The sequence below is a fragment of the Giraffa tippelskirchi genome, chromosome 3 (genome assembly GCF_054371585.1).
Source record: "Giraffa tippelskirchi isolate mGirTip1 chromosome 3, T2T-mGirTip1v1.2.pri, whole genome shotgun sequence".
NCBI lineage: Eukaryota > Metazoa > Chordata > Mammalia > Artiodactyla > Giraffidae > Giraffa > Giraffa tippelskirchi.
In genome coordinates this window covers 175,125,398-175,138,814 of record NC_137277.1, presented here as the reverse complement: position 1 = coordinate 175,138,814, position 13,417 = coordinate 175,125,398, and the positions used below count along the sequence as shown (strand labels likewise).

Genomic DNA, 13,417 nt, shown 5'->3' with positions numbered 1-13,417 from the left:
CTGGTGGCTCAGATGGTCAAAAATCTGCCTGCAATGTAGGAGACTCAGGTTCCCTGGGTTAGGAAGATCCCCTGGAGAAGGGCACAGCAACCCACTCCAGTATTCTTGCCTGGAGAATTCCATGGACAGAGGAGCCTAGCGGGCTACAGTCCATGGGGTCATAAGAGTAAGACACGACTGAGCGACTTTCACTTTCTCACAAGGATATTCATTCAACCAATGCCCAATCCTATCACAGCTCATGAAAGGAATTTTCTCTTGATCCTCCTCTCACTTCAGCCACCTCCACCGCTCTCCTTTCTGTCTCACAACAAAACTTCTAGAAATGAGTTTCCCAAACTCACTGTCTCCATTTCTTTACATCTCTTTCTTTCCTCTGCTGCTTTAGAATTTCAGCATCACCAAAGATCACCAATGACCTCCTGGCCACTGTGATTTGAAGCTAATCATTGTTGACTCATGAGATTGGTAGGTCAATGTTTGTAGCTATAAAAGATGATCTGTATCTTTCCAGGAAAGAAAAGAAAAAGATGTATCTGGGCCTCCTCAAAGAAGAGACAGCAGAAAAAAAGCCACCGAGGAAGTAAGACGAGAACACGAGAAGGGGCTGGAGGCCAGAGACAGCTCATCCTTGTCGGCCAAGGTGTGGGAGATGGGACTTTATTCTAAGTGCGATGGGGAGCCACTGAAGAGACCTAGTCTGTGAAGTGACATGATCCAATTTTTTTAACTTTTTACTTTATATTGGAATATATAGTCAATTAACAATGTTGTGATAGTTTTGGGTGGATGGCAAAGGAACTCAGCATCCATTCTCCCCCAAACTCCTCTTCCATTCAGGCTGCCACAAAGCATTGAGGGCAGCTCCCTGGGCTATACAGTAGGACCTTGTTGGTTAACCATTTCAATATAGCAGTGTGTACATGACGTGATTCAATTTTCACCAACAAAAAATTATGGTGTTATGTAAAGAATGAATTAGAAATAGAAAAGAATGGAGACACCCCTTTAAGGGGCAGATGCCATGGGAGCTGAAAGCAGCCTGGATTCAGATCTGGCAGTGGATGGAGAGAAGGTCTATTCAAGATCAGTTTGGAGGTAGAGTTGATGAGATTTGATAAATTGGGAGCTGAGGATGAGAGAGAGAAATCAAGGCTTCTTCTTCAGTTTCTGGCTTAGATGGCTGGGTGAATGGTAGGTGATGCTGTTGCTGAGAAAGGATGCAAGTATATTGGGGGAAATTTTTAGAATTCAATTTTTGACTTGTTCATTTTAAGATTGGTGCTAGCTGTCTATGCACATGTGTGGTTTGTCAAGAACCGTGAGGCTCTGAGATTACCCCCTCCTGCAGAGTGATGTCGGAGAAGGCAATGGCACCCCACTCCAGTACTCTTGCCTGGAAAATCCCATGGATGGAGGAGCCTGGTAGGCTACAGTCCATGGGGTCACTAAGAGTCGGACACGACTGAGCGACTTCACTTTCACTTTTCCCTTTCATGCACTGGAGAAGGAAATGGCAACCCACTCCAGTATTCTTGCCTGGAGAATCCCAGGGATGGCGGAGCCTGGTGGGCTGCCGTCTATGGGGTCGCACAGAGTCGGACACAACTGAAGCGACTTAGCAGCAGCAGCAGAGTGATGTTCTTTAGATATATGACTATTGTAAAACCACAAAGCACGTTGGTCAGGGAGAAGAATTCTTTATTGATAAAGAACCAGTTTGACATTGTAGCATTTCTCATACTCAGACCCACAGGCATGAGGAGAGAGCTGATGGAATCTTCCATGTGAATGCAGATTACATCCTATAGACACAGGAGAAAGAAGGATGGATTTTCTGTTTGTATACAGGACAAGGACAGTCATCCTCTTCTGCTCCTGAAAAGAGAAAAGCAAAATTCTTTTACTGCTTTGAGATAAGGTTGAAAAGATCCTGAGTCTACATCCTAATTGGGGAGAATGTAAATACCTCTTTCTGAGAGCCAGAGAAACCCCAGGTGTCTCCAACTTTTACTAAAGATTCTCCAAGTTCTGGGCTTCATCCCTTTTGACACCTAGGGATAGAGTGCTCCATTGTCGCTGGTACTGTGGGACTTAACCTAGGAGCCTAGCTCTGGCCACAACCATTTGATCATGACCAGGATGAGAAGTTTTATCACCTCTTTGGATTAGGCAGTAATTAACTAGCTAGAGATTTAATTTCTATGGTATATGAAAAGCAAAATAATTCTAGGGGAGTGAAAGAAAACATCCCCTATTTTTATATCATATATACTTTTGTGTCTCAGGAGGCTAGAGCTTTTCACAGAAGCACTGAGAAATCAAGGAGACAATTTCCCCACAATACACCAGTTTGAAAGTGCAAGTCACTCCGTCATATCTGACTCTTTGCAACCCCGTGGACTGTAACTTGCCAGGCTCCTCTGTCCACGGGATTCTCCAGGCAAGAGAGAGTGGGTTGCCATTCCCTTCTCCAGGAGATCTTCCTGACCCAGGGATCAAACTCTGGTCTCCTGCCTTGCAGGTGGATGGATTCTTTACCGTCTGAGCCACCAGAGAAGTCAATTTGGCACTCAGTAAAAAAAAATCTAGTCCAAAGATATAAATACAAAATCCATTGGCAAAATAAAGGGAGAAGAGAGCCCCAATGCTAACACCCCCTCTCCAACTTCTCTTCATCCTCTGGGTCTCAGCCTCACCCCCCACTGCAGGGCCCCTGCCTCTCAATTCTTTGACACCTTTTTGCCCTTTCCCTACTAGAGGCATCCTGGGTCTCTCCTGTCTCCTATATCACACACAGGCCCTAAGGAACCTGAAAAAGTGCTTTACGAGACCCTGCCTCTGCTGAAACAGACCATCTGGCCATGTTTACTTGGATGTGGCGCTTTCTGGCAGCAGGGGTCTGAAGCCAGGAAACAAGAAATCAGCCCCAGTGCTCTGGGATTCCCCCAAATTAATCTGATTGATTTCAACAGGTTTCACAGAGAGTGAGAATAGATGGTAAGTTTTCAGGCAAAAGGAAGGTACATACAAGAAAAAATATATATAGCTATGTATATAATTACAAAGAAGTAGCAGGAGAAAAGTGAGGTACAGAGCAGGGGTACCTAGGTCTCACAGCGGGGAGACTGGGAGTGTGAGAGGGCAATCACTATTCGGGGAAGGAGGAGGGCCACTGGGACCCCAATTAAAACTATTCCCAAATCACTGTTTGGCCAGGCGCAGCCTTACCTGAGCATGGAATCCAAAAGACACTCCAACGGCTGGATCAGGTGACTCGTACAGAGGACAACTCAACCAGGAACACAAAGGTCGTGACAAGAGCACAGAAGAAAAGAACAGAATGTGCCCAGATGCCCAAATCAGAGGGTAAGGCTGGCGATGGGCTTTGTCATCTGAATGCTCAGTGTGGAAGGCTCTCTCCTGCAACCCACAGTAGACCAATAACTTATTTACCATAAATGATATACTTTTATGAAAAATAGTACACTTGTCAAATAAAAATATCAGTTAGGTGAGTGGTATCATTTTACATTTTTGCAGCTCTCTTCAATGTCTACCTTAATCAAAGCTGGATTCTTTTAAAAAATTTTATTAACTATCTTTTCAATGTGCTTCTTCAATATTTTTGTACATATCTTTTCTGCATTATAGTGAGAGGTGAGAGAACATTTTTAATAACATCAGTCTATATCCTGTTAACAATTGCTTTCTGTTTTTAAAGCTTCTTGTAAATTTTTCTTTAATTGAAATATGTTTGGTGTACAATATTATGTTAGTTTCAGGTATGCTACATAGGGGTTTCATTTGCATACGCATGAAATGATCACCGCTATAAATCTAGTAACAACCTATCCCCATTCAAAGTTATTACAATACTGTTGACTTTATTTTTTATACCATATGTTATATCCCGTTGGCTTATTTATTTTATAACTATATATTTGTACCTCTTAATCCCCTTTACCTTTGGTTGAATCGTAGGAAGAAAATCCAGCCCCACACAAATCTGTGGCCAAAAGGGTGGAGTACTTTTAACAGTCTTTTGAGATATCTGTGGTAATTCACCTTTGATACCAAAACTCAACAAGTAATAGTTCCTTAAATGTTTGCTGTAACCAGAGTCTGAAACCACATCAATGAGCTTTTCATACTCTGTTGTAGTAAGATGTTTCACACTATCTTGTGTTTCAAATGAATCTTCTACTCACGCCAGATTTTATAATATCGTATACAACTGGAAAGTATTGGTTTGCTGGATTTTACAGTGAGCTTACAACTCAATCACCTGAGTATTGTTCTTGAGACAACCATAATACTTCAAGATGCAACAAACTACTTTATATGTGCTCCCCAAGTCTATGTGCTTCACATAGACTTTTTTCCTTTTGGCTGCGTTGGGTCTTAGTTACGTCACGCAGGATCTTTCGTTGCGGTGCACAGACTCTCTATTGTGGAACACAGGCTTAGCTGCTCCACAACATGTGGGATCTTAGTTTCCTGATCAGGGATCGAACCTGTGTCCCCTGCACTGCAAGGCAGAGTCTAAACCACTGGACCCCCAGGGAAGTCCTCACATAGACTATTAAAAAGGTGTGTTCTCAAGAGTATAAATTTAATACAGTTAATAATTTTAACTGTTTCATCAAGAACATTCTTAAATGAAACTGCTGTTTTGTTTTGTTTTGTTTTTTTCATGTTGAGTAAGTGGTGGTAGAGAATGCAATAGATAATTCTAAGATTTGGGGACTTTATTTGTACTGAAGTACCAGCATTTTTACCTGCCTTATCTTTGCAAAAGCCAACATAGCAAAAAAAGGCAAAGAACATCTTATTATGAAAACAATTTTGACCTGGAAGATCTCTTGAAAGACTTTCCAGGACTCTCCAAGGGGTTCACAACCCCACTTCAAATCTCTGGTCCAGAGGCTCAAATGACTGCTCCCCAAAGGACATTCTGTTAGTAGTGGAACCATTACTGACCAGCTTTGCTATGGCCCTCCCCTGACTGGCAGACAGATCAGTGGTAGAATTAGTCTCAGGAGGGTGTCTTGGAGGCTCAAGAAAGACTGGAACCTCCAGCCTTCAACTCCAGAGTGTTCAAGGTCCTTCCTGGTTCTGTGGGAGATTCCCCATTGACTTCCCAGAGAGGAAAGTGACATGAATGCTGTTGTCGTTTTTTTTTTTTCAGAGATCAGTGATAATACTTCAGAAATGGATGAAGGGAAGAGACCCCAGAAGCCACCTAGCACACTACCAAGAATCACCCACGGCAAAGGTGAGGGATTGCAAGTCTCACAGGGCATAATCAGGAACCCAAACTTAGAGCTGTTTTACTCTGAGTCAGTGTTTCTCAGCCGTTTGTTCATTATCGCTGCTCCAGAGAGCCCATCTAGATATTTTTTTCTAATAATGAACCCTACCTCCCAGGGTATTTTAATAACACAGGTATATTATGTATCCATTTCTGTACTGGATATATTTATTTATGCTTTATACATGAAAAGAGTTAACTTTTTTCACCCCAAGAACCAATTAGGGGGCAACCCATCACTGTTAAGGCTCCCCTGGTTGCTCAGACAGTAAAGAATCTACCTGCAATGACGGAAACCCAGTTTTGATCCCTGGCTAGGCAAGATCCCCTGGAGAAGAGAATGGCTACCCACTCCAGTATTCTTGCCTGGCCAATTCCATGGACAGAAGAGCCTGACGGACTACAGTCCATGGGGTCACAAAGAGTTGCACGTGACTGAGCAACTCTTTCACTTTCTTTCCCTGCCACTAAGAATTCATGCTCTGAGTATATTCATGGTACTTTACTACACTGCCAAGCCATCCAGTTTTTCCCTAAGAGCCCAATCACCATATTTCTCACATGACCTTTCTGGGAAGTGAACAGCTAGCCATAAAAACAAATATAATACTATGCGTGAGCATGAGCCCCTGACTTTGTTGTGTGCGTGCCCAGGACTAGAGAATCTTGGTCCCTAGAGCCCTCTTGAGGAGCCACCATTCTCCATTATAATAAAAGGGATAGAAATAATACTGTTAAAGCTTTACCAACTCAATATTGATGGAAATGAATACAAAGATTGCTTATTCAAAAGTTTCTTTCTTATTACTTTCAAGATTCCATGGATGATGACAGTAAACTGTCTTTGGGAAAACCTGGGGAAAAGCATAAGTGTAGAGAACTTATTTAGTCTCTGGTAGGGTAGATTTGATATTATTTTTATTGATTGTTATGTCCTTAGGACATCCAAGCCAGAAAAAGATGTGTGCTTTTTACAGCAGTAATTTAACTTTTTGCAACATTAAAAAAAAAAAAGTACTATAAAAGCAGTACGCTGTGGCCATTAAGACTAGCTTGCTGTGTGTGACAGAAAATCACCACTTACCCTCCCCCTCCAAATAGTGGGTGAGATAAAAAGGCTTATTTCTCTCTCCTATACAGAAGTAGGTGGTCGGGGCTGGCACCATACATGGCTCATTCTGGCTGTCACTCCATCATCCTTAGCACGTGGCATCCCCTTCACTGGGCTCCAGCCCACAAGAAAGGAAAGAGGCAAGGTCAAGGAGAGGCATACCTCCACCACTGTAGGACTCTGTCTGCAGGTTAAATTCAGTAATTGTGCTACCATTTCATTGCCTAGCAGCGTCGATCTCAGCACCATCCATAGCAGACAGCTGTCCTGGAGACCCCTGTGCTGCAGAGAACTATGCCTGACAGAGAAATATACTGTGCAGGTTAAACCACCAAGATCTGGTTCAGCCTGTACTGAAGAGTTGCCCATCCTGTCCAGCCCCATATAAATTTCCTCATAAAATCTGCCAACAGTATGTAAAGTTATTAATCAGGAAATGAAATATCTATTTAATCTGCTTCTGCCACCTTATTTTTGTACCTTACAAAAACGTCTGCATTCATGTACATATATATGTATATATTCTTTACATATATATATTACATTTATATGTATATACATCATATATATGTATATATATACACACACATGCTTATTCTGCATAGTCTATACTATAAACACTTCTAAACATTTTTCTCATTGTGTCAATGTTATCCATCATCTGTTTTCCTTTTTTGGAGGGGAGGGGATATACAGCTCATTACTGCATGATTAACAATTTATTTCAATAATAACCTATTGGTGGTAAGTTAGGCTACTTCCCATTTTTATATAAAAATAGAAATCATATTGCATGTGTTGGTATCTTTACACAATTGTCCAGTAATTTCCTCCGAGTTAATTTCTAAGTGTGAATTACTTGGTTAGAGTCTGTATATCTTAAATTTCATATTTGTTACCAAACTATTCTCCAGAAAATATTGTTTTGCTGTTGTTCCCTTTAACAACACAAGCGTTCATTAACTACATCCTCATCAACCCAGACATGATAGAAGTTTTTACAAGTTTGGGTATAATTCAAACCAAGCAATGCATTTTTTGGACTTTTGGGGAGTCTAAAGATGCTTTTCCAAAAAAAAAATTTCATTTGTATTTACTCTTTTAATTTATGCTTTATTTAATTTATGCTTTAATTTAATTTATGTACTTTCAATTTATACTTTTTGTCCATTTTCCTAGTATACTATTCATTTTTTGTTTTATCAATTAAGGACATTCATCCTCTAATGTTATATATATTGGAATTTCCCTGTTTTATTTTAATATCATATGTATACTTTTTGAAGTATGGGCATTTAAGTTTTTTAAATGGTTAAATCTGTTTATCTTTTACCTTTATGATTTTTGGCCTTGAGTTTGGCTAAGAAAATCATTTATATCTATGGCTTATGACAATCTCTCTATATATTTTCTTCTAGTCTTGAAAAAACTAGTTATTAGAAAAAATGGCATATTTTAATGTTAATAATTTGCCACATCTCTGTTATTCTTTATTCAATCCTTTTTCACTTCTAAGTACTTTCTTCACATTGGCTCATGGTTCTCTTTCCTCCCCAAAGTGATGGGAAGATAGAAAAAATTTTACTTAAAAATTTCAAACTTGTAGATCACTATGGATAGCCCTAAAAGATTATTTTCTTTTCTGTTTCAGAAAGGAAGAGAAAAATACATAACAGGTCAAGTCCAAAAAAAAGACAGAAAAAATGTCTCTCAAAAGGTAAGCAAGAAGGATGAAGTTGTCATTTCTTTGGTATTCATTAGGGTTCTTCTCTCCAGCCACATGGCCAGCTCTACCCCAACGCCTAGACCATCTCATCAAGGTCTATACCTCACAAAGGGAGAACCATGTTGGTTCCAACAGGCTTCTTTTATCTTATCACTGGGAAGGAATGAGGTGGAGGTGGACAGGAAGCATCAGACAATTTTGAGATATGGGACTTCCCAGGTGACACTAGTGATAAAGAACCCACCTGCCATTGCTGGAGACACAAGGGACATGGGCTCGATCTCTGGGTTGGGAAGATCCCCTGGAGGAGGGCATGACAACCCACTCCAATATTCTTGCCTGGAGAATCCCCATGGACAGAGGAGCCTGGGGGGCTACAGTCTATAGGATAACACAGAGTCGGACATGACTGAAGTGACTTTAACACGCAGTGTCCAGTCCAAGTTCAGAGCCAGGAAGAACAGACAAAGCAAAAACCTGAATGTGCAGGCAGGATTCATATTTCCAGTCCCAAACTGGACTTAGATTTGTGGTCATGAAGTGTTCAAAACCACCCGCAGAGATGCTTAGCGTGCCATTGACTCCATGCATGAAAAAGCATGTTATTTGCACCACTAGGCACAAAACTGCATGTTTGTAATTGTGTTTTTCTGGACCCTCTGCTTTATTCCTTTTCATGCTCATCACCTTTTCTCCTTTTCCTCTACACTTTCTCCCTCTTCCCCTGCCCCTCTCCTTTCTCCTTGTTTCTTTAATTGAAGATGTGCCGATTGGTGGGGATTGTCTTGGGTTCCCAGCCCGTAGGAGGGAATGTGGCACCCTAGGAGGAAATCTCTCAGCTCCCAAACAGGAATCATGAAATGCATTTCACTGCTTTTGACATTTTCCCAATTTTTCTTCTTGTTGCCAACACCCCTCAATCTTGGGGTCTGACCTGGGAAGGGACCAGAGCCTCCTCCCTCATCCTTCTCCTCCCCTTGTCTCTTTCTCCCAGTCCTCAGCCCTGCCTCCTAGTCACATGCTGAGTTCTCTCTACCAACAACTTCTGGGAACACTTGACATTCAGACCTCTGAGCTTTTCTTGTTGGTGTATAAAAATAATTTTTGGAAATAGAAATCCCCTTTCACTTTTGTGTTTCTGAGATTTTGTGTAGTATCTCCAACGTGGGCTCGACTGAGATTCTGGGCTAGATTCTGCCCTTTCCCAAAAATTGATTGACTTCATAATTAGGGAACCCTGACCATTACAAGGGGCTTCCCTTGTGGCTCAGCTGGTAAAGAATCTGCCTGCAATGCGGGAGACCTGGGTTCGATCCCTGGGTTGGGAAGATCCCCTGGAGAAGGGAAAAGCTACTTACTCTGGTATTCTGGCCTGGAGAATTCCATGGACTATACAATGTATAAGGATGAAAAATACATATCTGAATAGAAAATAAACTATGCTGCTTGTTACAGATTCATTCCACAGAGATGCATTGAGCTGAGGTGTGTTCTGAGCCCATGTCCTAGGTTCTGAGGACTCAGCAACAAGCAAAACAGACAAGACCCCTGCCCTCACAGAGCTTATATTCTCACTGATACACGTGTAATGAAGAGTCAGAAAGAGGAATTGAAGGGGGAAAAGAGAAACAGGGGTTTAGGGAGGAGAAGAAAGATACATCCAAGAAAAAGAGAGGAGTAGTTATGGCGAAATAATAAGACAAGAGGCAGGCAGGGGTACAAAGGGAACTCAAAGTGAGGGGACTGGGAATGTGAGAGGGAGGTCGCTAATGGGAGGGCCACTGGGACCCCAGTGAAAACTCATCACAAATCTCTGTTTGGTCCAGGAGCAGCCTCATCAGGGCTCAGAATCCAAGAGAAGCTCCAAGGGGTGAATCAGGTGACTCAAAAGAAGGAGGACTCAACCGGAAACTCAAAGGTCATGACAAGAGCCCAAAAGGCACAGGCTGAAGGTGCCCGAATGCCTGCACAGAAGGATAAAGCTGGCGATGGCACTGGTCACCTGAATGCTCAGCGTGGGAGGGTCTCTCAGGGAGCCTGCACAGGTGACGCAGATATAAAGTGACTGGTAGAAGGAGGGTGAAGCATAGATGAGGCGGCATGAAGACAGAGCAGCGGTCTCGGGGTCTGGGGGTGGTTGTTGGGAGAAGTAATCGCGTTCTCAGGGTGCAGGTCACCCCAGCTGTGTGCTGTGGACCCACATCACCTCTCTCGGGGTCTGCTGTTTTCATGTCCATCAGCAGAGTCACCTCTGCTCCATGGAGTCTGGGGGCTCCTCTGATTCGGGCCAACCCAGTGATGGGAGAGGCACCGAGCCTCGAAGTGGACATGTTCTCTGGCTTACTTTTTCATGGTTTGTCTCTGGAGGTGAAATAGACTGATCCATGAATCTGCATATTTAAAATTATCTCGGGACCTCCCTACTGGTCCAGTGGTTAAGAATCCACCTAATCATGCAGAGGACATGAGTTCAATCCCTGGTCGGGCAACTAAGCTCGCGTGCCACAACCGCCGAGCCTGTGTGCCACAAAGCTCCGTGTGCCACAACTAAGTCCCAACTCAGTCAAATGAACAAATAAATATTTTAAAAAATAAAATTATCCCATACTGAGAAACCCCTGGTCATCCGGTGGTTAGGATTCTGTGCTCTCACTACTGAGGGCCTGGGTTCAATCCCTGGTCGAGCAACTTAAATCCCATAAGTGGCGTGGTGCTGTGTGGCTAAAAATTAAATTAAAAATAAAATAAAATAAATAATGCCATTCCCGATGATCAAACTGTTGTCAGTTTAGACTCCCATAAATGTGGTGTGGACACACTGTCCCCTACGTCTTCACCAGCACTAGAAATAACTAGGGCTTCCCTGGTGGCTCTGATGATAAAGAATCTTCCTGCAACACAGGAGAACCAGGCTCAATCCCTGGGTCGGGAAGAGCCCCTGGAGAAGGGAATGGCTACCCACTCCAGTCTTCTTGCCTGGAGAACTCAATGGACAGAAGAGCCTGGTGGTTACAGTCCATGGGGTTGCAAAGAGTTGAACACGACTGACTAACACACACACACACAGAAATAACAAGTCTTTTCCATTTGTTGAACACACAGGCCATGAGTGATAGTCTGCCAGTGTTCTGCTCAGAACTTCTTTGTGCGCTGCGCAGGGTTAAACACGAATGAGGTGGGAGGTCACAATACTGCTGGCCAACATCTCAGAAGGTCACATACTCCTGCCTTGTATACTCAAGAAGAGCCATGTGACTTGGCCAAAGAAATGTGGACAGAAGTGAGAGGGCCACTGCAAGGCAAAGCTTGAAGAACTTTTTCTAAAAACGGCCAGAGAGTGAGTCATTTAGGCTCGGCTGGCCATACCGGTTTACTGCTACTCCTGTAACCCTTTCTTGGTAGCAGGAAACTGGCAGAGGCAAAAACATAAACAAGTAGGCCTGGCTCCAATGAAACATTGATTACAGAAACAGACATTGGGCCAGTTAGCTCCTGGCTGTAGTTTGCTGACATCTATAATAAACCACTGAGTTCTGGGAGGATCATAAATGACTTCAGCATTCTCTAGCCTACATTTACTAACATCCCTGGTTTTATCTGGGGCTTCCCAGGTGGCACTGGTGGTAAAGTACCCGCCTGCCAATGCAGGAGACATAACACATAGGTTCAATGCTTGGGTCGGGAAGATCCCCTGGAGGAGGAAATGGCAACCCACTCCAGTATTCTTGCCTGGAAAATCCCACGGACAGAGGAACTTGGCAGGCTACAGTCTATACATTAGCACAGAGCTGGACGTGACTGAAGTGACTTAGCACGTACTGTTTTTATTGCTTTTTCAATTTTTATTGAAGTGTAGTTGATTTACAGTGTTGTGTTACTTTCTGCTGTATAGCTCAGTGAATCAGGTATACATAACACATATGTCCACTCCATTTTAGGTTCTTTTCCCATCTAGGCCATTAGAGAGTAATGAGTGGCATTCCCTGTGCTGTTCAGTAGGTCTTTATTTGTCTATTTTATATATAGTATTATAGTAGACAGCGCTGCATTGACTTCTATTCTGGTCAAGCTCATCGCAGGTCGCCATCTTGAGGAGCATTGGTATACGGTGCTTACAGAAAAACGCTGGTGCATAGTGTACAACTTGAGGGACTCACATGAAGGAAAAGCCCAGGTGTACCCAACAACCGGGTCAAGAAATAGAACGTAATCCACACCCGTATTCCAACCCCTAGCCGCAGCCCCCAGGGTCTCTCCCAGCCTGGTTCTCTGAGCATCACCGGTGCTTCCTGCTCTGTCCTGCTCAGGGCCAGCTCATGCGCCCCCTCCTCCATCACATGCTCTGTCCCCATAGCCAACGCTTCCATCCTCCTTCCTTCTTTGACCCAGCAGGTTACAGTGTTTTTTCTTGGTGGCACTTATCACAAGTGTAATTTTTTTTTTTGGATAGTTTTTTTTTTTTTGGTTCTCTCTTTTATCAGCCATACCTTGAGGCATGCATAACTTCCCCCACCAGGGATCGACCCCACACCTCTTGAAGTGGAAGCACAGAGTCTTAACCACTGGACCACCAGGGAAGTCCTCAGATCTCTTTATTTAAAAAAAATTTTGAAATATAGTTAATTTACAATGTTCTGTTAATTTCTACTGTCCAGCAAACTGACTCAGTTATACATATACATGTATCCTTTTTCAAATTCTCTTCCCATTTAGGTTGTTAGATAATATTGAGTAGAGAGCCCTGTGCTATATGGGAGGTACTTGTTGGTTATCCATTTTAAATACAGCAGTGTGTACATGTCCATCCCAAACTCCCTATCCCTCCCCCAACAGTTACTGCCTGGTAACCATAAGTTCTTCTCTAAGGCTGTGAGTTTGTTTGTTTTATCACAAGTGTGATTAACTGTCTGTGTACATCCTATTCACTGGGGGAAAATCATATGAGGTCAGAAAGCCTTGCTTGTGGCTCCAGCTCTCCTCTGGGCCTTGCAGTTTGTGCTTAAATAGCTGCCAGATCAATACATTATCCGTTCTTCCTCATCAAGTATGAATACCTATATCAGGGCCTCCATTGACCCGTATCGGAGAAGGCAATGGCACCCCACTCCAGTACTCTTGCCTGGAATACCCCATGGACGGAGAGGCCTGGTGGGCTGCAGTCCAGGGGGTCGCTAAGAGTCGGACACGACTGAGCAACTTCACTTTCACTTTTCACTTTCATGCATTGGAAAAGGAAATGGCAACTCACTCCAGTGTTCTTGCCTAG

The 13,417-nt window shown here is 43.0% G+C and overlaps 1 protein-coding gene across 32 annotated transcripts in view; it reads left to right on the top strand.

Annotated features, from left to right (window-relative positions):
• The window catches only part of SP110 (SP110 nuclear body protein), a 50,599-nt gene that overhangs the window by 14,256 nt on the left and 22,926 nt on the right, over nt 1-13,417 (top strand). For 30 of the 32 annotated variants that reach the window (XR_014080875.1, XR_014080874.1, XM_081585541.1 and 27 more), the window contains 5 exons: nt 515-643; nt 3,220-3,369; nt 5,192-5,278; nt 8,077-8,142; nt 9,978-10,196. Coding sequence is in view for 30 of the 32 variants with exons in the window: in XM_081585541.1 (XP_081441667.1) it covers nt 515-643; nt 3,220-3,369; nt 5,192-5,278; nt 8,077-8,142; nt 9,978-10,196 (651 nt within the window). In the remaining 2 variants the exon portion in view is untranslated. The remainder of the gene's footprint in view (nt 1-514; nt 644-3,219; nt 3,370-5,191; nt 5,279-8,076; nt 8,143-9,977; nt 10,197-13,417) is intronic. The other 2 variants (XM_081585558.1, XM_081585560.1) reach the window with 1 other exon arrangement.